We start from the raw sequence: 26,711 nt of genomic DNA, 5'->3' as shown, positions 1-26,711 counted from the left end.
TTTTTTGTTTTTTTGTTTTGTTTTGTTTTTTTAATGATTTCATTAGAAACCTCCATCAACAACGATGTGGACAAAAATTAAAAAAAAAAAACAAACAGACGAGTATGCAGTCTTCTCTGCATTATAAACTCGTATTCATTCTATTCAAACCAATTTTCTTTGAGGAGAAACCTAATGGCGTCATCAAAGCCAAGTTGATACAGGGATTCCATTTTCCTCTTGCATGGTGGGAAGAGGGCTTGGTTAAGCCTCACCAGGTTTGCCACGGACAGCTAGAAGAGAACAGATTGAAGGTAGAAGACAGCACAGGTTAACGGCACTGACGGTTTCTTACCGTAGATACAAATCGTGGCTTTAGAAAATCAGTTGGAGAAAATGGAACTTTAAAGGTCTAACTTTAGCCCTAGATGAGCTGCGGGTTTCTCAGCCCCGGCAGTGAGGATGTTTGGGGCCAGACACTTGGCTGTTGTGGAGGCTGCGTGCTGACTCGCAGCGCTCACCCCTATGTACCGGATGCCAGCAGCACCCCCAGAGGAGACAGCCACCCATGTCCCCTACCCGTCACATCGCCTCCTGTCCACAACCACTGGGAGTGGAGGGGAGGGAGCCCATATTTTACCTAAGTTATTCAGTTGAGCTCCAAAGCTTTTGTTCCATATTTTGCCACACTTAACAATCATTTTTAAACAAATGAGCTGATTTAAAATTGCACTGAAAACCTGCCGTATGTTCTCTGTCCTGAGGAAGAGAAGAAAAACAGAGCTTTCCCCAAACAGATAATACAGAGTGAAAGGCCTGTGCACTCACAGTGCGTAGGTTCCCCGACCTGTGTTGTCGACTAGTAAGAAACTATGGCCGAGAAGATGCCATGGGCATATAAAATTATCAATGAGTTTCCAACGTTTCGGAAGCGCGTGGCAGTTTTTAGGTGATTATCTGCAAATGTAATGGTGTCTCCAGCTCACCGTGACGTCCTGATTGGCGAGATTCACGTAGAGGTCCAGCTGCCCTTTGTCCTGCGGGGAGATGTCCAGGCGTCCGCTGAAGGGTGAGATGGTCACCGTCCGGCCGACGGGAAGGATGGGCAGGCTGTTCGTGAGGCCTCCATCCACCCACGTCTGTGGAAACAAAGACCCCTCGTCAGCGCCCGCCAACGTCACGGCGCCTACGAAGAGGAGCACAGACTTTCCAACAGGGAAATTTCCTTCTCCTCGAATCCGTGCCCTGGAAATGCTCTTAAATCACCACCAATCATCACCCATCAGATGGCTGATTTCTGTACGAGTCCGTGCACACATACCATTTACCTATATAATGAGGACCTCACAGAATCGGGAAGCCTCTCCAGCTGCTTATTAATTTTGTAAAACATTTTATTTATTCATGAGAGACAGAAAGATGGAAGCAGGGGCAGTGGGTGAGGCCGACTCTCCCGTGGCCAGGGAGCCTGATGTGGGACTTGATCCCAGGACTCAGGGATCAGGACTTGAGCCGAAGACAGACTGAGCCTCCTAGGCACCCCTTCTCTAGTTGTTTAAAAGCTTTAGCTGGATTATTGTCCATAAGGAGTACCTAAATGTTTATAACAGTGCATAACACAAGAAGCCATGGAAGAAGCTTGGGATGCATCATTAAGTCAAAGTGGAAAGCCACCTTCACAGCTGGTACTGCGTAGACCATCCACCATCACAGGACATTGTTGGGTTTATTACAGGCAGTAGAAACTGGCATTTCCTGTCGCAAACTTAAAGGCAAGCTGAGCAACCAGAAATCCTTCTATTTCTAAAGTGGCACTCGTCTACAAGACAGGAGGTTTCAAAGCCAGAAACAATGGGAAGTATGACCTTTCTAACAAAACAAAACGAAACAACAAACGCTATTGAACTCCGAAGAGGTTCTGTGTTTTCAGACCCCGATCCAAAGGGGACAGGTAGGCAGAGCAGGTAAGAAAAGCTTCCAGAAGCTCCTGGATAACTATGTTAGGAAAAAGGACAGAGAAACAGAAATCCTTATGCTACCCATTTCAAAGCAAGTGAACGGACAGCACTGACATCTTCGGGTCTAACAACAGACACGCAGACACACACAACAGAAGTACAAATTCTCCAGGTTGTATCTGTGATGGAAATAACCTTCAGTTGACAGGGAAAAAACACAGTCTGATCACGGTTGAAAACCCCTTTGAACAGAACCTTGAGTGGAGAATTCTGCTACGCTGTTTTCCCCTGAACATTTGGAATGCGACGTAGGAAAACGCAAGCTGTTCTGTTCAGCACAAAGGCAGTGCTAGGAGAGAGAAACGAGTTAATACAAAATGCCCTGAACTTGGTTAAGACATACATTCGTTTTGTTCTAAGGTATCTGTGTGTGTGTGTGTGTGTGTGTGTATGTCTGTATGTCTTACTCCTTTTTATCGGTAAAGCTGGTGAATGATCAGTCCCTGTACAATTCACAATGGCTTCATCCAGACACTAACTACCCCCGCGGTTGAAAATTTGAGGGGTGTGCATTTTGGTGTCAGAAAAAACAGAAGTAGAGTGGATGATAATACACCAACCTGCGTAACTTGCATATTGTCGTTTTTTCTAAAAGAACATAACAGATATCACCATGTAATTACGTTCTATGTCTCATATAGACACATTCGTGTGTGTGTGTGTGTTCAACACACCCGTGTTCCCATGTGTTTGTGTCTACATATGCTTAAAAACACAGTTCAAAATAAGGGAGATTTGCAGTGAGGAGCCCCCCAAATTCTGCTTCCGTGCCTCCTGGTCCCAAAGCCTCCGTTTGTTTTTCTGATTGCTTTGGGCATGGATACGGATTTCTGGCATTTGTTCATTGCTAGAGAGGGGGAGGGGAAAAAAAAAAAACAACCTTCCAAAATCATCGTTCGTATTCTCAATAGACCATATCACCAGTGATCGAAAAGTCTGGGTAGTTTTCATCAAGCGAAATTAGAAATATGTACGGTGTGTCACATGAGCTCATCTGACGCGTTCAACTTAAGGGAAGGGAGGCTCATCAGGGTGCAGAATGCTCTCATTTACCACAGGGCTAATGACTGCTGTCTCCGGGAACTGAAAATTAGTTCTCCGAATTTTCCTCATTCTCGTTAGCTTATTCTGATTGGATAAATGATGGTGGAAAACGTATAGCTTATCCAATGTCTTGATTAGATTTGCAGTATTACCAGCTCCGCTAGAACCGTCCTCGGTACCAGCTCAGGTTCTCCAAGAACTCTGGACTGGGTTCCTGATTTACACTCTCAGGAGCTGTATTGTTCCCAAAACCACGCATTCCTGCAGGCATGCGGATTCTAGCAGCATCTCTAGAAACAACGGTTACAGCAGTAAACGTTCCTCACCCCCAAATTAAAAGTGGGGATCTTCTATATTTACCGTGCTCTGGTTTACAAGCCTGCACTTACACGCTGCTGTCCGTGAATTCATGGGCAGTTTGCCACAGGTTTCTGCAAGTCCCTTCATCCTTACCCCCCTTGTGGGAAGCATTCCGCAAGGTGGTAACTACCGCCATGAGCTTCTGTGATTCCGGAATCTTCTTTGGGGAGAGAAGCAAACTGTGCTGGTGCTTCCCGTGATGGCTTGGTACCACTTCTAAAGGCACAGTGGTAACTGTCCCATCCACACAGGGCAGGTTATGACGTGGCAGGATGTGTCCAAGTTTGCCTGACACACGGATGTGCTCGGGAACAGATGAGGAACATGCCCCGAGATTCATAAACTCAGACAATTCTTGGTCCATATCTAAAGGGGGAAAAGCTAAGGAAGGCATCTCTCTTCTAAGGGCCTTGTGAATTCATTCTGCAAGGACCTCAGCACATCTGATGTGGACACGGATGAGATACGGATGTTCGTGAGCAACACGGGATGCAGGGCTGAACTGTCTTCAGCAAGTGAGTTCAGAATTCTTTGTCAGGAGAATGAACGCGAAGTTGAAAGCTAGAATTCCTGGAAGTGCCATGGCACAGGGCCTCACGGTTTAGGAAACCAACCCCCTGTATGACTTGGTTTATCTTGGAGAATGCCGGCAGATGGGTAGGTCATGCTCGTATCCTCAGTTTTCCCGTCTTACAGGAGAGGAGACGGAGGCTTGCAGGGTTCGTCACGCTAGGTTGCTGCTAGCGTGCTTTTGTAAGTAAAGTTTTATTGGCATACAGACGCGCCCTGTAGTTCACGTTTTGCTGTTACTGCTTTCCCATGGCAACAGCAAAGCTGAGCGCCCGGGTCAGCAGAGCCGGCCTGCCCCACCGTGCCGCGCGTATTTCCTCGCGGGCACCTTCTGGAAATTCTGTGCACCGCCGTCCTGCGGAGTAGGCACGCGGGAGGTGGGCGGCGGGTCCCCTCACGTGCACGCTGCCTTCTCGCACACGATCACACAGCCCCGGAGATCAGAACCGTTTCCGGAAGGGGCAGCAACGAAGTCCTGACGAATCACTCTGCATTTGCAGGCCTGTCTGATCTTGTGTGGTACAGAGGAAGAATCGTTATGTCCACGAGAATATGCTCGGTCCTTGCGTCTCAGAATGGAGGCCGTGAGGAGAGGCAGAGAGACGAGGAGAGGCCTGGTCTCCGCGACGTGGGTCCGAATCTCCCATCTGAAGTGAAGAAACACAAGTGGGAAGGAGAGACCGACGAACTTTCCTCAAGAAAAGGGAGACGGCTGAAGATAAATACGAAATTTCGGAAGAGGTGGAACAACCCTGCTACTATTTTTACTAAAGATTACTGGTACATTGTGTTAATTTTGGAGCTTTTCATTTTTTAGTTAAAAGATGGGGACATTCAATTTTGAGAAAACACGGAGTGTTACATCAAAAATATTCCCTGGAAGACTAATAATGTGTTTTTTCAAAAGGACCATGCAAAAAATTTCAGAATGTTGCTGAAAAAATAAGGTCTTCTCTTTCCGATGAAGGTGAGAATCGATGCGCAGATTTCCATCCTGCCTGGTGGCTGGTGACCAAGCCTTTGAGGGGACTGAGCCACCTCCCCATGGGAAATGTCTAATCATAAAGAAATAGAAGCCTAAGGTCTGTGGTAACGATTTTATACAAATACACAGTGACGTAGACTATGCCACAGCTCTCCTTCCCACAAATGTCAATAATGAAAGAGTTAATAATCCGTAGCCCATGAAAAATGCTCAATCGACCAGAAGAAGTCAATGTTAAATTTTCTTCATATAAGTCAAAATATTCCCTGAATTCTATTTCAGACAACGAACAAACAACAAGACCCCCCAGAATTCTGAAGCTTTTCTTGAGATGTGCATCTGTCAGCTCTAGGGATGCTCTTATTCTGTTATTCTGACATTTTAGTCACTTGCCAGTCACAGTGCCATCTCTGTGAAACAAAACAACTTGCTAGTCCAGAGCTCCTCTTGAAAATGCTCACTTGTGTTCCAAACTGATGGCAAGAACCTGTGAAGACGTGGCCTGACAGCATGCATGTCCGGAGGCCATACGTACGGATAGAAACGTCATTAGTAAAAAACACAAGTCTGACCTTCAGTGTGTGTGCATTCTCCGTGTATTCAGCTGTAAATGACTCCCTACCATAAATAAGGTTTTGAAAATGCTCTTAAAAGATGAAGCCAGGAAAAGCGACAAGAACTTTTTTTGTTGTTGTTTTTTACGATTTTGTTTATTTATTTTAGAGAGAGAGCGAGAGCGCTGTCAAACTAGGAGAGGGGCAAGCAGAGTGAGAATCAGACTCCCTGCGGAGTAGGGACCCTGAACTGGGGCTCGATCCCAGGATGCTGGGATCATGGCCTGAGCCAAAGACAGATGCTTAACCGACTGAGCCACCCAGGCGTTCCTATGAGGAGTTATTTTTTTAAAAAATTAGGTTAAAGAAAATAGAGGTCATTCCACTTCAAACAGCTGGTGGACAGGTTCGGAAGGAAATAGACTGTTAGTCAAGCGAATCCTCAGTGTTAACAAAAGTATGACACTCTTAAGTGATTAATAATTGATTTTTAAAATATGAACATTCGGTCCACAAATATATATTAATGAAATCCACGATGTTCAACACGTCGTTTCTCCCAGATGAAGAACAAGGAGGTCTGTGCGTTGCTTGGGGCCGGCAGGAGCAGAGTCTGCATGTGGCCTTCTTGGTCTCTGCCACATGGGCACTGCTCTGTGTCCCAAGCCTCGACAACGGCCCCAGTGCAAGTCGTCCGGTCCCTCTGCCCTCACTGTGGGCACAACCTCCCTTGCTTCCGAGAAACCACCTCAGCAAACACCCCATTCAAGACCCGAGTTCCACAAAAACTTTAAAACCTGGAACTCGAGAGATGTTTTCAGCCTGATGGAAATTTTTCTGTAATTTAAATCCTAGGAAGAGCTCACACCCACAGCAGGACACTGTGTTTAAAGCACACGTCCCATTTCCTTGAAAATGGAACAGTTCTGGAAAATAACTTGGCCTAGAAACCCTCTAACACCGTGGGAGGCTGTCAGGCTGATGGAGAGTCCAAGATGAGCACAGAGCGAGGCTGCCCTGTTGTTTGGGGTCTGCGTCAATGGACGAGACCTCTGAGGGCACTGTCCGTCCTTGGCTTCATGCCCTTTCCTCTTGGTGGACATCAGTAAACCACCAAGGAAAACCGAACGCTGTCAGAAGGCATCAAAATTAAGTAGTTATCATGTGTCTCCTATGCACAGATGCGGGTCATCAGGAAGACCTTGTCCTCCTGCCCAAGGTCAGGGGCCTCGGCACTGGTCTCCATCCTTTTCCCGGCCTGGAGGCCGCATCCCCTGCTGCAGAGCTGCGGCTGGGCTTCCACAGCCAAGTCCAAGCGCTCAGTCAGGTAAGGGGAAACGCAGCTGAGAACAGCTGACCCTTTTAACCACTGCTCGTCGTGAGCTCACAAACCGAAGAAGCAGGAAGATGGAGGGAGATAAGCCGTGGGAGATGGAGGGGCACACTACGCCAACTGGGGCAAGAGGCACGGACGGCAGAGACACAGTGGTTGGGGATCCTCCTGGGAAGGCGGCCCCCTTAGTAGCTAGGTGGCCTCGGGGAAGTAACCGAACATCTCTGCATCTGCATATCCTCATCTTTAGATACCAGGGAGTAATCCTTTCTGTTGCCGCTGACAACAACCAGTCACAGCACAAGTTTTACTTCCTTCTCTGGGAAAGAGAAAATGCACGGTGGTGTGCTACAGGTGGCCTCCCCAAATCATTTAGGGCCTTTCTAGCTCACTCTGTGGCCATCTCCAGGCGGTGATTTCTCCGACCTCATGATCCACAACAGCTGCAATGGTTCCAGTCATTGCATCAAGGTTCCAGGCAGCAGGAAGTAAACAGAGTTAGGTCCCTCTGTAATTCAGCTTATCTGTCTGGCCTGCACTTAGATGTATAGCCACAGCTGGTGATAAGGGAAGCCAGGAAATGTGGCCTTTTAAGCACAGTCCTCCAGGTCCAGCAAAGAGCTGTGACTCCGTTGTAAGGAAGGAAAGAAAAGTTGATGGTGCAGAAAAATAGAAGCCTCTCCCACCTGCACCTGCTTCGTGATACTCTTACCAATACTTCAACGGGCAAGTGTTGAGCATGGTCTCAGGGACAATGTCTGGGACTTGGCTGTGCGGTCCCCTCGACTCCATCCTCCCTTTCTGAAATTCCCACCTGGTTATCGTCACGTGCTGTATTGACATCCTCCCTGCCCAGTCACCACCTCTGAGTCCTTCATCACACTGGCAGCTCTCCTGATTGGACTCCCGCACCCCCCTTTCATAATGCATAATCTCTAAAACACCTTACCATGGTTTCCCCAGGAGCCATTTCTGTCACTGTTATTATAAATTGAAGCTCTGAAGTAAAACGATGATATTTCAGATCATTATAAAATTAACGTTCCTAAGATAGAGTTGATTTTGATGGTATCTGTGTTCAAAATTTACAGCTAAAAGTAAATATGAATTTTTACTCTTATAGCAAGAAAGAAAAGGCTAACTTACTTTAAGTCAACTAATTATGTAACGTCCAATACCTTCCAAACAAAATTTTAGATGACAACGTAGCCCACGCTCCTTGGGAACTGGATCTCCTGCTTTCATGCGCTGACGTTTAAATCATTTTATGTTGCTCTTAAAAAAATGTATCTTTTGTTTCTAAGCAGTCGCAGAGAGGGCTTGAGCCTTCTGTACGGACCGTATGCATCCTGCTAATCAACAGAGTTCGAGTCACAGTAACGGTCACACTTCGCCTCTGCCTCTTAGTACCTCCACGGCCTTCCCAGTTACTTCATGTCTCTGTCCCTCGCTCTCCTTCCCCGGCCCTTTAGACAGCCGTCCTGGGGCAGAGCCACTGGGGCCCACCACTGAGCAGGGAGCAAAGGACTGGAAAGCCCAGGAGAGCTCCAAGAAAGAAAACCACGAGGACTCGCGAGATCAGAACCCACACAGGTTCCCAGTCACGCGAGGTGAGAGATCCGGACACGTGCTTCCTTCTGAGCGGCCACCGTGCCGGGCCCTCAGAGTGGGTGCGTGAACGGACGAATGAATGAATGACGGATAGCAAGCGTTTTTCACGTACCCACTAGAGACTAAGGACATATTACATACATCATGAAACCCATAAAATGCGTGGCCTTTATTCTCCCACAAGTATGTGCCTGATCTTGGGTGTTAAATTGGTAAATGTATTTGAGGGCACCCCGGGGTCTCAGTGGGTTAAGCTTCTGCCTTCGGCTCAGGTCATGATCTCAGGGTTCTGGGATGGAGCCCCGCATTGGGCTCTCTGCTCAGTGTGGAGTCAGCTTCCTCCTCTTTCTTCCCTTGCTCATGCAGGCTCTCTCTTTCTCAAAAATAAATAAAATCTTAGGAAAGATACTGTATTTGACTCTACAATATGTATCTTTGGTATGTGTTAAATGGATGCTGTATTTGATTAGAAATACAGATCTCTGTTATGTGCTAAGTTGATAGTGCATTTGATTATAAAATAATTATAAAATAATTATCAATTATAATATAATTATAAATTATTTCTGGTATGTGTCAAAGAGATGGTGTATGTGACCATAAACACTTAACCCTTATAAGTGTTAAAATGATACTGTGTTTGATTACAAACATGTATCTCTGGCACGTGTAGTTAGTGTATTTCATTGTAAGGAGCTAGTGTATTTCATTATAAAATTGTATCTCTGGGGGCACCTGGGTGGCTCAGTGGGTTAAGCCGCTGCCTTCGGCTCAGGTCATGATCTTGGGGTCCTGGGATCGAGTCCCACATCGGGCTCTCTGCTCAAGGGGAGCCTGCTTCCTCTCTCTCTCTGCCTGCCTCTCTGGCTACTTGTGATCTCTCTCTCTCTCTCTCTGTCAAATAAATAAATAAATAAATATTTTAAAAAAAATTGTATCTCTGGCCGTGTTACATGATAGCATGTCTGATTATAGGAGTGGGTCCCTGTGCAGGAGCGGGGCAGGTAGGACCGTAAAGGAGCTGCTAAAATTCCTTCCCTTGAGGTGCCTGGGGGCTCAGTCGGGGGCGTGGCTGCCTTGGGCTTGGGTCATGATCCCAGGGACCTGGGGAGGAGCCCCGCATCACATCTAGCCCCTGCTCTGCAGGGACTCTGCTTCTCCCTCTGCCCGTTCCCCTGACTCCTGTTCATGCGCGCGCTCTCTCTCTCTCTCCTTCTGTCCTTCTCTCTCAAATAAATAACTGAAATCTTTCTAAACAATGAAAAGAAACCCCCTCCCCAGTGTGCTGACCAGGAGCAGATTGTGGGGGGTGAGCCGGTGGGTGCTCACCGCTCCCCTCCCCTCCACAGACCCGCTACAGCCGTCAAGGGCAGCCCCCTGCAGCGCAGACCGTCTGACAAGCGCCTGGGTAAGTGACAGGCCTGGCAGGGGAGGGGGTTGCTCCCCAGTGTGGGGCTCCTGTGTGGCGGACCGAGGGGACAGGGCTCCAGCTTTGGTCAGGTGGGTAGGATATGGGGGGCCCTGATGCCTTTTCCCACCTGATAGCGCAGTTCTGCTAACAGAAGGAGCGCTGAATGGGACTTAATTTTTTTTTTTTTAAGTCTTTCCGTCTTTTTTTAGAACAAGGAATGAAGCTTTTAATCAAATGAAAAGAGAAGCTCCCTGATCATTCTGAATCTCGACATCCCGACTCTAAGGTCCCAAGGCCCCTGTACTTGATTTTTTTTTTTCCTGTTGCAAACAAAAGTATTATGAAAAAAAATCATATAAGCTAATCTGGAACTACCAGAATCATGATAACATCGGATCCCCTGAAGGAAACCTGGGACTGCAGGAGTCACGGGTAATTCACCGGTTACGAGCGACCGTCACCTGTCCTCTGTACTCCACCGGTTTCAGTCCCGCGTAAATGGGCACGAAGCTACTGGCCAACAGCACCTACGTGAACAAAATAAAGAAACACCTCATAAATGTTGGCATTCGCATGCATCCAACAGATTTGATAGATTGACTCTAAAATGTGGAATTTTAAAAAAACAGAACATCATCCGGGAAGACATGACGTGAGTTCCGTGTATCTCCAGGGCACACAGGACACTGAACTGGAAGACGGCACGTTCCGTATCGGAGACGACCTTGGAGGGACACGGACAGTTCAATGTTCTGCGGCTCCGCGGGCTTCACGCGAGGAAGATCGGGATTTGAATAACAGACAACGGAGTCCCTCCCACAGTAAACTCCGGGTAAGGCTCCGTTCTTGAGTAAGTCCTCATGAGCTAGTCAGAGCGCGTGAGCTCAGACTAAAAATCATTCTAACATTGCACCCGTGTGGTCCCGGCTGGCTCAGTCCGTACAGCCTGAGTCTTTGTCTTGGGCTCATGAGTTTGGGGCCCACACTAGTAGCAGAGTTTACTTAAAAACAAAACAAAACAAAACCAAGAAAGTCAGGGGCACTCGTATTTTTCCGAGGAGCGGACCGCTCTGGTTTTCACAGCAGAGACCAGCCTGCGGCGTGGGGGTGTTCTAATTTGTCACAGGATGTTGTTAAGGGGAGCGAGACATTTCGTGGGCTAACAACACGGTCTGCAGACGTAATGAGGCAGTGGCAGGTACGGACCCAATTATCTTTTATCTTCCTTTGGGAAAGTCAAAAAAGGTTGCCCTTGAAAATATTACCATTTCTTCCAACGGAAGAAGCTGGGCATTGGGAACCTTTGACATGTACGTATTTTCCAGTATAGTTTCCAGATCTCTCCTGTTCTGTTTGGTAGACAGAAGACACCGAACATTTAAGCTATAATCTTCCAGCTAGTAAGCGACGATGGTATGGCTGTTCCCTGTGAAGGATTTCCTGAGATTTGGGGGCGGGGCATATAGTATTCAGAAATGGGTTATGGCCCCAAAACTGATGTGTAAATCAAGTATGTAGAATTGTTGAGAACTCAGAGGCCATTTCCTCCAAAGAAACGGTATTGTAGGTATGTTTTCTGAGGTTAACTCCCAAAGGTCAATTTATTCTGAACTGTGAGTAAACAAAAGATCTGGTTGCCCGCAACATGCGCTTTCTATGGGAAATGCCCTCTGGGTTGTCACCTGCCACAGCTGAAGCCCACTCGGGCCTCCATCCTGTCCTGCAAGCTGGCCCAGGATTCCCTAGCTATGCAACGGCTCCTGCTGGCTCCTCGCCGCCCAAAGCTGCCGAAGGGAAAGGCTGTGTGTCTCCTGCACCGTCAGTCAGCCCTTCCCAGGGTGGGTCCTCGACAGATGGCGGTTGTCATCTCCCTCCCCCTCTGCTGCTTCCCCGTCAGTCTGACCCGCAGGAGAAATGAGGCTTCTCCCGTGTGGTTGGGGGCACGTCGAGGACAGACAGAGAGGGCCTCACAGCACCGGGCTCCTGCCACGGGGCCCACAAGCATGTAGGGCGTCAGATTTGTGTGGTCGCAAATTCACTGGTACCCTAGCACAACGGAAGGACTCCGGCGGGAATGGGGGGAGGGAATGACACGGGTCACGCACCTCCGTGGTCCCAGGCTGCTGCTGGGTGCCGGAAGAGCTACCTAGTTAGTGCAGAAAGAAAAGCCAGGTATCAAGGACTGCGGGATGTGGAACGCAGGGCATCAAACCAAAGCACCAGGGCAACCTCGCGTGAGATGGGTGCCCGGCCTGCAGAGAAGAGTGAGTGTCGACAGGCCCGTCGTGAGGCATTCCTCTCGGCACGAGTGGCCCAGCGTGCAAAGCAGCAAAGCAGGAGGGGGCGCGCGCTCTGCCTTGGCGGGACAGTGCCTCCCAAGCCCGCGGGGGACAACAGGACAGAGGCCAACCTCCTGAGTTCCAAAGCATCAGCAGTTGGGTGCTTTTCAGAGAAAGGCCATTCAGCGTGCGGGCCCTGCGTTCGCCCTGACTAAATCTGGCTCTGCCAGCCATCGGCTACTCCTTTCAAAAAACAATTACAGACCCTCGGTATGTTTTGCGGGCACACTGTGGCCACTTAATGACGTTATTTGGCAAAACGCCCCATCGCACTGTGGCAATAACGGACACAGTTTGTGGATCGCGCGCGTACTGGGAAATGGCACTACTTAACGCTCTTTAAAGAACCGAAGGCGCTCTGTAAGCATAGTGATTTATTTCATTATGCTGCATAATTATATCTGCCCTGCAAAAAAAAAAACAAACAATCACTACCATTAGAATCAGAATTATGTGTACTTCCTCCCCAACCCCGTGTCAGAGTATAATGTGAAGTTCAGAAGTTAATGCTTGGAACACTTTTGCGGCATTTGGTTGAAAAATACTATTCAATTACTTTCCTATAGATAAGAACAGTTCCCGTCCTCGCTGATAGGAAGAGCTCACCCAATGGGAAGATGCCTGCCGCTCCTCTAAATCAATGTATTTACTCTGCCATTCATCACTTGCCTTTACATACGCTGCTGGTTTGTGGGTCAAACTATGTTTGGTGGGAAAATTAGCTTCCACAGTTAGGAACAAAGTGGCTTTTCTTATTCTTGTGTGGTCCGCTTCTGGCCATTTTATGGCAAGCAAAGAGGATTTTCTAAGGAAAGAGACAAGCGCTCATATTCTTAGGCGGGAGGCGTACACGTGTCCTTCTGCTGTGTCTTACCGCGTCGTTTTTCCAGGGAGAGTTTTCTCAGTCTCAGGCCCTGGAGAGCAGAGGTTCTTAGCAAAGGGAGGGAGTGTCTTCACTTAGCGATGTCTGGAGACAGTACTGTATGTCACGTGTGTGTGTGTGTGTGTGTGTGTGTGTGTTGGGAGGGTGGTAGGTACTACTGGCGTCCAGTGGGGAGAACCCACAGATCCTTCTACACATGCTGTTGTGCACAGGACACCCACCACAGAGAAGCAGAGGACCCCAATATCAGGGGTGCCGTAGCTAACAACCCTGAGGCAGAAACTGTAGTCTGGCCATTCACGGCCCGTCCCAGGGCCCCGCGCCTTAAGCGATGCGTGGATTTGCTTTGTCTCCTTCTTACTAAATACACAATGATGAAGATAAGTCAGTCACTTCCTGCGGCAACTGTGTCAACGTTGCCAAGTGCATATGCAATCCACGTTCTGACGAGCTCTTTTCATTTCACATTTTATAGAAAAGGGGTGTTTAGAAAATTATGTGGCCTGGCTTCCTCGGAGAATAAATTCCCCACAAGTTCCGTTTATGCCTGAAGTTTGCGGTGGAGTTTAATGAGGATCTGGCTGTTTATTCAGAACCTGCTGGCGTAGTTGAAATGCAAAGACGGATTCAAATTTATCTTCCCCGGTCTTCTCAAGAAAAGGACCATCTTAAATTCAGGCCTTACTTCACCTTCAGAAGGCTCCGTGGGAGAAGATCTTGCTATCAGAGCATTCTCGCTATGTGCGCAGAAATCTAGAACATCCTAGCAACGGAGACAGAGTTGTTCTTCTTAAGGGGGACACGGGGGAATAGCCTTTCTGGGAATACAGATCAGTGAGCTTTCACTTGGGTGAAAAGACCAGCTCAGACCACTCATGTCCATCAGCTTGAAACCTGAAGAACTCAGTGACTGATCCTAATTCAGACAAGTGGCCAGCACCAGCGCTCCACGGCACGGATAATTTCAACATAATTTCTGCTCAGCTGTGCAAGTGACTTACGAGTTTCTTATAAACAAAGGATTTACCTCCCTAATCACACTCGGCTGAAGGCTAATATTAAAATGTGCTTGGATTTCCTGATCGCATCTTTCCTTGCGAAGACAAATAGCGCAGACATCAGGCGATAATGTGTAAAGGGGCTCGCAAGGAAAGGACTTGACACAGACCCATGGCACACAGGAAAAGAGTCAGAAGAGCCAGGGTCCCTGAGCTGGTAGGTACTCAAAGGACCTGAGGAAGCACTTCCATGGACGTGATCTCTGCCTCTGACTGTGGGATAGATGGCACAGCGTGGATTCCAACTTACAAAGAAACCAAGGGACCGAGAAGTTGTGCCAACGATCCCCAAGAGACCAAGGGATAGAGAAGTTCTGGCAATGATCCCCAAGAGACCAAGGGATAGAGAAGTTCTGCCAACGATCCCCAAGAGACCAAGGGATAGAGAAGTTCTGGCAACGGTCCCCAAGAGACCAAGGGATGGAGAAGTTCTGGCAACGATCCCCAAGAGACCAAGGAACGAAGACGTTGTACCAATGATCCAATCACACTCCACGCAACACAAGGGCTAAGCTCTTCCATCACCAAAGCACCATTGCCTCTGCAAAATGGGGCCTCGATTTGGTACTCATCTGTCGAAAACAACCGACCCACAGCCATAAATGATCAGCAGACTTCATCCTCCAAGGGAACACTATTTTCATCCGCCCCTCAACTCACTCCCCTCCCCCGAAAAAAGTGCGGCAACCAAAATGAGTCTCTCTGGTTGAGGAGAACAGAAAGTGAGGCCTTTGCAGGAGGGGGGCCTCTTGGGGGCTCCGGTCTAAGTATATAAAGGGATTCTCCGGGGTGGGGGGTTCATCTCCTCCTTGTGTGGTAGCCAGATCACATGATTCTTCCTTTCTTGGCTCAGTCACAACAGGGGAGCAGGGGCGGACTTGACAGAAGTAAATTCTGGACAAAATAATATGTGAAGACCACATGCCTGCCTTGCAGTGGGAGAGAATGGGGCGGAAACACCTCCGCTACCAGTCCTGACGGTCTCAGTCTTATCCAGGCTGCTCTAACAAAATACTATAAACTGCGGGACTTACAAACAACACCACAGTTCTGGGGACGGTAGAGCCCAAGAACCCAGCCTCAGCAGGTCTGGTGTCTGGTGAGAGCCCACTTCCCATCTTCTTCACTGTGTCCTCTTGTGACCGAAGGGGCAAGAATGCTCTCTGGGATCTCTTTATAAGGTAAGGTTGCTCTTCCCGTTCATGCACGTTCTGTCCTCGTAATCTCGTCATCTCCCAAAGGCCCGACCTGCTAATACCATCTCGTGGGGGTTAGGTTCAACCCACACTTTGGTGATAGAAACATTCAAAACATAGCATTCCACTCCTGGCTCCCCCGAAGTCATGTCCTCCTTTTGTGCAAAATCCATTCAATCCCCCCCAACAGCCCCCAAAAGGTCTTCATTTGTTCTAGCAGCAACTCAAAGTTTAAAGTTCCAAGTCTCGCTGAAATGTCATCTCAGTCAACCCCGGCGAGCCCCGCGGTACCCTCCATGCGGAGGCGACCTGCTCTCCCGCTGTGAGCCTGTGAGATCCCGGTGTTCTGTGCTTCTAAACTCAGCGGTGAGGAGGCACAGGATAGACATTCCCCTTCCAAAAGGGAGAACTAGGGAGGCAGAAGGAGGGGACACGTTCAGAGCAGGTCCGAAGTGCAAGGGGGCAAATGCCCTTCGACCTTCAGTCTGGACGACAATCCTCCTTGGTGTGCCGTGCGGCCCTGCAGGCCCGTGGCGGTGGGTCCTGCCCCGGATGCTCTGCTGGGCGGGGGAGGTGCCCCACCTCTGAGTGTCCTGCCAGGAGCTCCCCAGAGCTTTCCTCGTGTCTGGGGTCTCCACGCCCATGGCTCCGAGCGGAGGAGGGTTGTCCGGTGAGTGGAGAGCGTGTGTCTCCAGTCGTCCTCGTACTCTGGGCTTCTCCGGAGAGGGCCATCCCTGAGGACGTCTGCAGTGGCTCATGGGTCACACTTCCATCGTCTTGGACAGTCGCTGTGGCTTCTCGCTGGGTGGCCGGCCGCCTCCTCATCACGTGGCCGTGGGCCGCCCCTTCCAGCTCCGTTCTGAAGACGCAGTCCCTGTTCAGGAAGGACAGGCTGAGAGCGGGCCAAGTCTTTCAGCTCGACCTTGCTTTTGATAAGAGATTCCACCTCGAAGGCCTTTCTCGCTTCTTGCACTTCACACAAGCAGGCAAGAGACGCCAGGCAGCATCTTCAACACTCTGCTTAGACGGCAGCCTCGTCACATACCCATTTTTATCTCTCGCAGATTCCATCTTCCAGAAAACACTGGAAGCCTTCACGGATCCCCCACAGGAGGGAGAGCCTTTAGTCCAGTGTCCAGGACCACGTCCTTGTTTCTGTCGGAGACCTCATGACCCCCAGTCCTACCGCCATTCCGCTCATGGGCCCTTCGAGAGTCCCTGAGAAGACAAGGCTGTCTCTGCAGCTCAAGTCTCTCTTGTCCAAGTCCTCTGCACACGTGCCTCTCAAGGTCCCCTCACGGCGTCGTGGGCTCTTTCCAGCACGCGCCTCTCCCAGCCTCTGTCCGCTACCCGCTTCACAGCGCCCCCACGTCTCAGTGCCGCTTTTCTGTCTTAGTCCCTCTGGGATGCTGCTGCAAAACACAGACGCGTGGCTTCCAAACAACAGGGACTGATTCTTCATGTTGCTAGACGCTAGGACGTCCAAGGTCACGGTGCCAGCACATTCCATGCTTGCAGTCAGCGTGCTTCTCACCATGTCCTCCCAAGGCAGAAAGATCTTTGGACCACATAATTGGTCAACACAAGTTCTAAGAGAATATTCAGCGATCATTGCAGATATCAGAGGAAAGACTGATCTTTTATGCAAAAATAAGCAAAGTTGATACAATGTAAGTGGGAGTCCTCACACAAGAGCACATTTATAAAAGGAAGCCAGTGGTCAAAGGATGCAAAATCCTATGCCAAAAGGTGGTAAAACCAGGTAATGATCCATTTCCCGAGATATTGTACAGGTAGGTCAGCCCACTAGTCATGAGCACAGAGGATAAGGTAGGGGCAGGAGAACCACTTGGGCAGGAAAGGCTGACTCCCGCTCCGCAGAGAGCCGGCTGGCACACTTGACATCTCATGACCGGCTCACACCGGCATGCCGACCAGTCACGCGTGTGGCTTAGTACCTGACCTGTTTACTACTTGCTGAATACGGGCTGTGACCAACAGCCAGAAACGCGCTTCTGCTTGCTTTATTCATTGTTCTCCCTGGTAACACAGGTGGGGTTATTGCGTCCATCTCACAGCTGGGAAAACCGCGGCTTGAACATCATTCGCGCTGGAGAGCACCGTCAGGAAGTGACAGACCTGGATGCGGTACTGAGAGACGCACGTAAAACACGCAGTAGTGCAGGAGACCACCCACGCGCACACGTGCACGCACAAAGGGCTGGACACACGTACACATATGTACATGTGCACACACGCTTTAACATATAGAGACACCCCGTTTGGAATTAAAGGTGGCCGTCACCTGGTGGGTAGTGAAGAGCCCAGCGTTAAGAAAAAAATAAAAACACTAGTTAGAAAGGGAATAAACGAGTTAACGATAAAACGGGAATAAAATGCAACTTGCTGGTCGGAATCCGTAGTACTCAGTACTCCCGGCTCCTTCACCAGCGGCCAGCGGACACCTGACGTCCTCTACCCTCTGGTTTTCGTCTCCGTCTCTCGGCCTGTGTCGGCGTTTGTCTCTCTCACCTCCAGCATCTCCGAACACTGGGAAGGACACCCAAGGCTGTGTGCGGAGGGCCAGGTGTGCAAAGCTGCCAAGAGACCCAAGTGTGCACCGTGGTGCTGCTTCCCCGCTTGGCTCCGGGGCCTCCGTCTCCCCCGGAGGGAGGGAGCGGAAGGGCCGGCAGGCGGCTTGCTCCGGACCCTCCCCACTGCCCGAGGCGGTCAGCACGGCCGGCCTGCCGCGTGGCTCCTCACTGGCCATCCGCCACGGGCCTCCTCGCTGCTCAGAGCACAGAAGCTCACGATGTCCCCGCCACGAGGGAGTCTGCTCTCTTTCCTCTCTATGCCTTCTCCTCTCAGTCCCCACCCGGTCTTACTGTGGAACTAACTGCTTCTTCGTATTCCTGGGACGGGTCTCCGACATGTCCTAGCCACGGCCTGCCGTCAACGATCCGTCCATCCTTCCAATTTCTAGTTCTGAAAAAGGTTAGCGCATTCTGCTCAATGTTTAAAATGCTGCTTGTATAACCTAGGATAAATGTTAATTATTCAATTATTCTCCTTACAAGATATTACACATTTGTGTCAACCGTTTCTCTTCCGTTCAGTGAACTCAAGTAATTACACCAATTCTCTGAATAGTTATTATCCAAAACAAAGGAAATTGAAAAAAAAATCATGTTTACTTACTGCAGTAGTTTGCTATTGCTGCTGTAACAAATTACTACAAACTTGGAGGCTCAAAATAACAAACACAAATCTCTTACTACATAGTCTGGAGATCAGAATGTCTCGTGCAGCTACAACCCAGGTATCAGCAGGCCTGCATTCCCTCCGGGAGGCTGTAGGGGACAGTGCTTCCTGCTGGGGCACTTAAGTCCCCTTTGCTTTGCTGGCCGTCAGAGGGGATGGCTCACAGCACCCACTACCTCTGTGCTCTACCAGCCTGAGAGCTGGGAACCGCAAACGTGCTTGGCATCCAGGAACGATCTCCATTTCCAAGGACTTACGGATTTATTTGGACCCCCCCGGATAATCCAGGGTCATCTCACCATTTCAGGATCTTTACCTCAATCATGTCTACAAAATGCTTTTTGCCGTGGGAGGTGGCATGTCCACAGGTGCCGGAGATTACGGAGTGGACATCTCTGGAGGCCACGATTCAGCCAAGCACATTGCCATATGAAAGGAAGTGAGAGTGGGCTAGTAGATCCCGCACGGGATGTCACCGAGCAGAACGCTGGACAGCTGGTCGGTGGTCGCAGCGGGGACACTGACCAGCTCAGTCATTTTGTAAAGATCCCTCAACCTGTAGGATCCGGATGCTTCCTTCTTTTTCTTTCTTCTCTTTTTTTAAGTAGGTTGCACCTCCATTGTGGATCTCAGTGCGGGGCCTGAACTCACAGCCATGATCAAGAGTTGGATGCTACAGGCTCCTGGATGGCTGAGTTAGTTAAGGGACTGCCTTTGGCTCAGGTCATGGTCTCAGGGTCCTGGGATCAAGCCCCGCATCGGGCTCCCTGCTCAGTGGGGAGCCTGGTTCTCCCTGTCTCTGCTCATGCTCTCTGCTGTCTCTCTCAGATTAAAAAAATAAAATCTTAAAAAAAAAAAAAAAAGAGTTGGACGCTTTATCCGCCAAGCCACCCAGGCACCCCTTCGTTTGTTCCCAGGGAGGCCACTGTCACAGATGCTAGCTCATTCATCTACCTACCCATTCCCATTGTCAGGCACGAGGGCTGTCACAATGGACAAAACAGAGCAACCGCTGCCCGCTGGGAGCTTACACTCATGCGAGGAAAGACTGGCGATAAACACCGAGTATGTAAGGCAGTAAACGACACAGCACATGAACGGTGACGGTAAGTCAGGAGGATTGCATGTCTGCACCGGATTCCAGCAAAGTGCCTATTTTTTGCGATGGAGAGACTGTTCATTTGTAAGTGCAAGAGTGGCGTAGTCAGCACACCGAGTAAAAATATTCTAATCTCTGAAGTCACAAAGTAATTTGACTTGTCAGTTCAGCATTTCAGGTTATATCATTCACACGGTGGAACTCCAACCGTTAGACTCGACAGTAAAAATCAATGCGTTTATCACGTAATTCGGGCAGAAGTTTCCCCACTTACCCTCAATCCATCGCCCACCGCTGTGTCCAAACACGCATTCTTCACATGGTGTGAAGCCGGCCGTGACTCCCACCAAAGGGAAAACAGAGAAAAAACGGCCCGGCTTTTGTAAGAAAAGTGCACTCTTTCCAATTTACAAATATTTGATGTATTACCTTAGCAAGCACAGTGTTATTTGCACCTGTAGCCAAAGTATTTCCCAGAGATGATAAATTCGCAACCGAGCAACTTTCCAATGTGTCCGGGTAGAAAAAGCAAGAAAACGGATTGGGAAGGTGAAACGGAACGTCAGATGGGGACGTCAAGAGACCCAGGGTCCAGAATGCCTCCCACAGCCGGTCGGTATGACCCTGGTCATACCGTCACGTAAAATCTCTCCACCCGTATCCTCTCTTTAAAAGAAGAAAGCAGTCAAAGGGCAGGAATCACAGCTGCCCTCCCTGATGTACAGACAGCCTGCGCAGGACTGAGTAAGACCGCACAGGAACGAAGTCTTCCAGGAACGGGGAGATCCCAGCGACGTCATGCAAGGCACTGAGTACCACTGTGCTCCCCGGCCGCACGGGCGACCCGCTTCCCAGGGGCTCGTGGGTGAACAGCAATCACAGGGAAAGCAGGGACCCAGTACGGGACGTCTCCGGGGCCTCCGAGGTGGCCTCTGAGGGACGCCAGTTAAGCCACTCACCACCCCCTTCACTGATCGAGCCCTCATCGTGTCGCAGGCGTGATAGGAGACCTTCCTTCTAAAGAACACGGTGATGCCCATGGCCTGGGGGAAGGAATTAAGTCCTTGCTGAATCCCTCAGCCCTGAGATGCGGCTGTGTTACCTTAATGAGGTCCTCCCTGGAGCGAAAGCTGGACACCAGGTAATTTTCTCTGGTTTTGGTGTTGGTGATGGATACGTGCAGGCGGCTGTGGGCCAGCTCATGAGCGTTGGAAGGGAGAATCCGCTCCATTCCGCTTCTAAAGCAGAAAAAGTGCCTGCGTTACTCACCTTGAATTATTGAACGCCTTGTAAATATTTTAGAAGGGAGAACGCTGCCCCGAGCGTGCCGCAGTTTACACAGAGTGTCCTCAGCCGTCTGTCCGCACGCGCTTTGAGGGAAATCGTCTCTATTCATGTATGTACCTCAGTCGGGCCATGAAATCGTAGCCGGGTGTCACCGCCCCAAAAGACTGCCTTCGGGTTTCTTCGGCAAACTCGTAGGTGAATTCATTACATTCCTGAGGAAGAAAACAAATACGGGAACCTCTGATTTGTAGAGAAAGAGAAAATTCCTTCTTTTTCCAGAATTCTCTGGCCATCCCACAAGGTGCCTGGACCCCACATCTTCTAAACCCAACACTCAGCCCTCGGCGTCCCTTTCCTTCACAGCTGCGTGAGTCCCCACCCGACCCGTCGTCACCCCACTATGCTTAGTCCCCTGGCAAGCTATGCGGCTCCCCAATCCAGTCCCCCCCCCCTTTCTTTTTAAACCATCTCGAAGGGCTTTGCCCACATCTGGGAAATTCTTGACGGCTCAGTTCTGATTCTCATTTAGCACGTGTCTTCAGCACAACGGACCCCCTCTCCCATGGCAATTCTGTGACCTCTGACACAGTCTGATGGCAGCGGTTCTGATTACTAAGGACGATAGCGGTGACCAAGAGAGGAGTCGTGACGATGATCGGTCTTGGGTATTGGGAGCCTCCGAGTGGTGAGGAGGGTGGACACGTACTGTGCTGGGACTCCCTGATGCAGATTCTGGAAGCTCTTGTAACCCTGGGAGGTGGATATAATACCCCACTTGACAAGTCAGAAGACCAGGGCTTGGGAAGATTAAACATCTTTCCCAACAGCTCATCAAAACTCGTCCAGAATCAGGGTCTGAATCAGGCCTCTCTTTCCTTTATTAACTCCCGCACAACACAACCTGTACTGCGCCCTCGGCACTGGGGCTCGGGTACAATGAAGTACCAAGAGGTCCTGCCCCCATGAGACCGAGGACTGCCTTGTGTGTAGATCCAAGAACACGATGAGGGGGCCTTGAAAGTGCAATAACCTAAATCAAGCCCCTCCTCCAACGATGGCTACATTCTAGTCTCTGGATCCTGTGACGGTTTCCTTACAGGACCAAAGGGATGTTGCAGAAGTGAGTGAAAGATTTTGAGACGGGAGGTTATTCTGGCTTATCCAGGCGAGTCCGGTGTCATCGCAAGGACCCCTGTAAGTGAAAGAGGGAGGCTCGAGTGTCACCGCCAGAGACGGAGATGGGAAGACGCTGTGCTTCAGGCTTAAAGACGGAAGGAAGGGCCACGCGCGTAGGCATGCAGGCTGCCCGCAGAAACCGTAAAGGGCAAGGAAACAGATTCTCCTCCGGAGCCCCCAGGGGGGAGCACTGCCTGGCTGAGAATTTGGTTTTAGCCCAGGGAGACCATTCCAGAACTATGACCTCCAGAAATCTAAGACGATAATTGTGTGTTGTTTTAAGCCACGGAGTTTGTGGTCATTCAGTGTAATGAGCAAGAGAGATACTACACAGTGGGCGTCAGCCAAGGCTTCCCTCCAGGGAGACAGCCAGGCTAAGACCTACCATGTGAGGAGGAGCGGGATGGGAGATGGGGGCAGAAGAGGAAGACTGGCAGGGGCAGCTGGGAGCACGAGCCAGCAAGGGCCACTGGCCTGAAAGTCAGCGAGCCAGTGGAGAACCAAGTCGCGGGGGCTCCCGGGAGGCAGCCCAAGAAGTCTGGATCCTGTCCTAAGTCCAAACAGAGCCCTGTGGGTGGCAGGGGAAGGGAGGGGGAGTAAGACAGCCGGATTTGTGTTTGTGAGGTGGTGGTTTCTGGTCGTGAGTGGACACAGGGCTGCTGTCGGGACGCTGCCCCCAAGATGTGCGCTCCTTCTACCAGACCAGACTGCCCACTTAATGTACTTTCTTGTATTAATTTTACTTACACACACACGCACACGCACACACACAATCCCCTGACCGCACTGGAACCTGATTAAGCAACGGACTTACTCATCTTTGTGCTCTCTGCTGTATATCTCACACCGTGCCTTGCAGATTATGGGCTGAGAAAAGGCCGGCAGCACTGAGCTGTTCCATACGGACGTCTAAATTTGCCTGCCTCCCAAAATACATCCGGCATCAGGTGCTCCTCTTAATTATACATGCATAAACTCAGAGCTAGATTAATTACTCACGTATTTGTCACAACACCGCAAAGCTCGAGGAACCATCCGCAAGAGCTGAGCTAACACGGATGTGAGTAAGTAGAAAACAGTTTGCTAAAAAAACTCAAAGCAATGGTGTATTTCAGATGCTAACAACAAAAGAAATAAAATAAACTTAAGTCAATGGGCTGAAAATTTATTTTGACAAAGGAGAAATGAGGATCGTGCAGGTAAAGACGCAGAATCATTTCATACCTTCCAGTGTGAGCACCCCGTACGTCCTGCTCCTTTACGCACCCAAGAGCCCACCCAATCTCACCCACACAGCTAGACAGTACAGCAGGGTCTTGGATTCACTGAAAAAAGATACAAGAACAGGTAATCTGGCTTGAATATGATATCAAGTCTCAGATCCAAAGGAACCATTTGTGTCTGAACACCACAGATTGTCAGTTAAGTGGCTATATCGTGGCAGTATTTCTGAGTCACGTTACTTGTTAATCACACTTAATACAGTTCTAAATCTGAAGATTGAAAACCAAATCTGTTCAATTGCAAAGCTGAGGATTTGCCCCACGTCAAGGAAAGATGGCACTGAGGAGAACACAACCCCTTCGGTGTCCCTGGCCTCAAGAGTTCTGGAAAGGAACTAGCCTGCAAATCCAGCTCCTATGGTCCTGCTAGCTTGGGGGTGGGGGGGTTGTGTTCACACCTTACGTCTACCTTCACTGCTTTCAGGTTCTCGTTCTGTGCGATCTGTATGGCACTGCATCCGTTCTCTGGTTTCCCAGAATGCAACGTGCAGAGACAGGAAGAAAACCTAAGTGGGTTCTTGTAGGACTGGCTTCAAATCCAGTGTTTCCTACGTAAGCAGCTCATCTTAGGTGATGAGAACAAGAGTCTGAAGGTTTCAAGTTTTGTAGTTTTGACATTTTAAATGGGACTTAAATTTATGCTCGGGCACACACGTGTTCGTTATTGAGTTGTTGTTCAAAGCCACTAGAGTGTGTAAGTCACGAGTGAATAGGATTTTCGGCACCTCTAGAAGAAGACAGTTTTCCCAGTCAGCAAATGCAGGATTGCTGTCGAGAAGCAGAAAGCATTTTTACAACATAGATGGCATTCAGTGGAATACCTAATGAAGGTTAATTTTCATTACTTCTGGAGAGACTGCTTAGAATTCACAGGTTTTTAACCGGGAGAATGAAAAATAAAATCTCTCCATCATTCTGATGAATAGAAATTCTTGGTCTACATTTTCCTTTAGACACCTGTTTGTAAACGGGAGGGAACAAAGCATATTGGCCCTGTGTTCCGGGTCTTGAAAACAGGGCTGGTTGTTCTCATGATGAGATAAAGAAGACATATCCTTTGCTTGAACGAAACAGAGAGCTGGGACCTTAAGACTAAATAGACACCCAAGGTGGGCGGGGGAGTGGGGGGGAGGCATTTTATTTCCTTGTCTCATTTCGGAAATAATCTTTCCCAAATCCAAGAGACAGGTGCATAATGATTAATTTTTGAAAGAAAACTCTTAACCTTTTGTGTTAGCCAGGCAAAGGATTATTTCTCTGCAGCTCACTTGGTGGGGGTAGCCTTCATGTCAGTGTCGGGGTGTTAGTTTGCTGGTGAGAAATGCAGCCCGGTTACAAGTTCATTACCTCGATTTTTTCTGGTGCGGTCAGCAGCACGGTAGCCACCAAGGATCCCGCAGAAGCCCCTGCAAAGGCCTTGACAGCCTTCAGGAGCTTCTGGCCGTGTCTACAAAGTGCAGATGCTGCCCCCAAGTGGTAAATGCCCAGGAATCCGCATGCTGCAAAGGACAAGTTGATGTGCTTCATTCTAGCTGCAAAAAAAAAAAAAAAAAAATTAAAATTAAAATTAAAAATTAAAAATCCCCCAAACAAAAACAAACAAACAGAAAAGGCTGTCAGTCCGTACAGTATATTGCACATGCTGTGTTGTCTCATGCCTCATCCTTCCAAGATTTTGTTTTAATACAAATGTTCTGTGCTCCACACAGTACCGTCCGTGAAAATCTCATTCAATATCAACATGTTCAAGGAAACTTTTTTTTTTAAACCCTCTCATCTTGTCCCAATACAGCTGTATTAATTTTTAAAAAGGGCAGTGCCCTATGTCCTCATCACATAGACTGTGCAAATCTGCTATTTGATGCACCTGGCGAGAAACCGATCACTAGGTTCCATGTGGCAGGCCTCTGGTGTTTTTGTTGTTGATGAGGTTTTTTGAACTTCTTGGGGGACGGCTACTGTTGGGAAGGTGGATTGCTACACAGTAGCGAGTTGCAAACAAAGTAGCGAGTCGAGTTGCAAACACGCGAGCTCGCGGCGAGTGCATCACCGCATCTCAGAAGCTCCTGCCTCCCTGGCCCCACGCTCGCGTTGCAAGCACCCGTGTGGATAGTGAAGGACCTCCAAACCCCAACCCAAAGGAACACACAACAATGATGCCCCGGTTCTCGAGACAGACAGAGGTCACGGCCGGCAAGGGCACTGGAAGGCTCCGAGGCAGGTTATTCGCGGCAGGCGCCCACTCGTGATCAGTTAAACGATGCAAGTGTTTTCCCGGAGGCTCCGTGGGCCCGAGGGGCACAGGTGCAAGCCATCGCGCAGTCGCAGAGCGGCTCACCTGCCCCCTCCCCCCGGGGTCTCGCCCCCACCCCTCCCCCACGCCGGGGCGCTCAGCCCGGGCCTCGAGTCCGGGGGCCTTAAGACGTTCGTTGGGCTCGGGAGTAGCCGAGCCCCGGTTTGGGTTTCGTTTGGGCAGAGTGGACTGGAGTGGGGGCGCTCAGCGTCCAGGCGGCAGCACGCGCAGGCTCCGCATCCCTCTGGGGGCCTGGGGACCTGGTGGGGGGGCCGGGGGTCACCGCCGCACCAACCCGGGGGCCGCAGAACGGCTCCGGCCCGCCCACCTCCGGGAGAGACCTCTGCGGACCAGAGCCCGCCCAGCGCTCCGCCCTACCAATGCATCTCTGAGGCACCTCCATGTTGAAAGGCCCCCCCCAACCCGGAAGGCGGAGCCGCGCCGTCACTCAACAAGGCTCCGCCAATCAGAGCGGCCCTACGCTCGCGGAGGGCCTGCCCAGGAAGGTCTCGCGGAACAGGGTCGGGGGCGGGCCTAGCGGCGCGGGACTGCGACGTCATCAAGCCGACGCCCACCGTATTTAAGCCACCGGGCTCAAGATGGCGCCGCACATTCGGACGCTTGACCCCGGTGTCCGGGGCGCGGGTAATGGGCACCGGTGTCATCTCGCGCCCTGCTGTGTGGGATACGCGGCGATGCGCTTTCGTGCGCCCGCGCGTCTTAACGGCACCTGCGGGCGGGCCCGTCACTTGCGAGGTTGCTCGCCCCGAACGGCCCTCGTTGGCGGCGCCCCGGAAGCGCTTGTCCCTGCTGGCGTCGGTGCCCCGGAAGTGGTTCTCCCCTTGTTTTCCTCACTCTGGGGGCGGTCCAGCCGGCCGCGAGGGCGGCGTCCACGTGCCAGGTCGTGGGCAGTCGGCGTCCCGGCGTGTTCGGCGCCTCGGGCTGGTTTTTACCTGAGCGTGTCGGGAAAG

At 50.2% G+C, this 26,711-nt stretch overlaps 1 protein-coding gene across 5 annotated transcripts; it reads right to left on the bottom strand.

The window, feature by feature from the left end:
* Positions 1-26,569, bottom strand: PNPLA4 (patatin like domain 4, phospholipase and triacylglycerol lipase). Of its 5 annotated transcripts, none has more exons than XM_082717191.1 (7): positions 26,471-26,569; positions 24,795-24,979; positions 21,106-21,200; positions 20,804-20,939; positions 10,327-10,392; positions 966-1,118; positions 1-272 (listed from the first exon to the last, which is right to left on the bottom strand). In XM_082717191.1, exons 2-7 carry the CDS (start codon positions 24,972-24,974, stop codon positions 141-143), a joined length of 762 nt encoding a protein of 253 aa, XP_082573317.1. In that variant the 5' UTR covers positions 24,975-24,979; positions 26,471-26,569; the 3' UTR covers positions 1-140. The 5 variants fall into 5 exon arrangements, with proteins under 5 accessions (XP_082573317.1, XP_082573313.1, XP_082573314.1 ...); XM_082717187.1 differs by lacking the exon at positions 26,471-26,569 and adding an exon at positions 26,119-26,200; XM_082717188.1 differs by lacking the exon at positions 26,471-26,569 and adding an exon at positions 25,597-26,090.
* Positions 26,570-26,711: the final 142 nt, after the last annotated feature.

This window comes from Mustela nivalis (genome assembly GCF_964662115.1).
Source record: "Mustela nivalis genome assembly, chromosome: X".
Classification (NCBI taxonomy): domain Eukaryota; kingdom Metazoa; phylum Chordata; class Mammalia; order Carnivora; family Mustelidae; genus Mustela; species Mustela nivalis.
Note: the sequence above shows the minus strand (reverse complement) of the source record. Positions and strands in the feature narration are given on the sequence as shown.

Excerpts from the sequence above, each read along its gene's own strand:
- PNPLA4 (XM_082717187.1), bottom strand. The coding sequence starts at position 26,143 with ATGGAGGTGCCTCAGAGATGCATTG. Across the intron at positions 20,940-21,105 it reads GATTTCATGGCCCGACTGAG|AAGCGGAATGGAGCGGATTC; the intron begins GTACATACATGA and ends TTTCTGCTTTAG. Across the intron at positions 10,393-20,803 it reads CCAGGGAGGACCTCATTAAG|GTGCTGTTGGCCAGTAGCTT; the intron begins GTAACACAGCCG and ends TTGTTCACGTAG.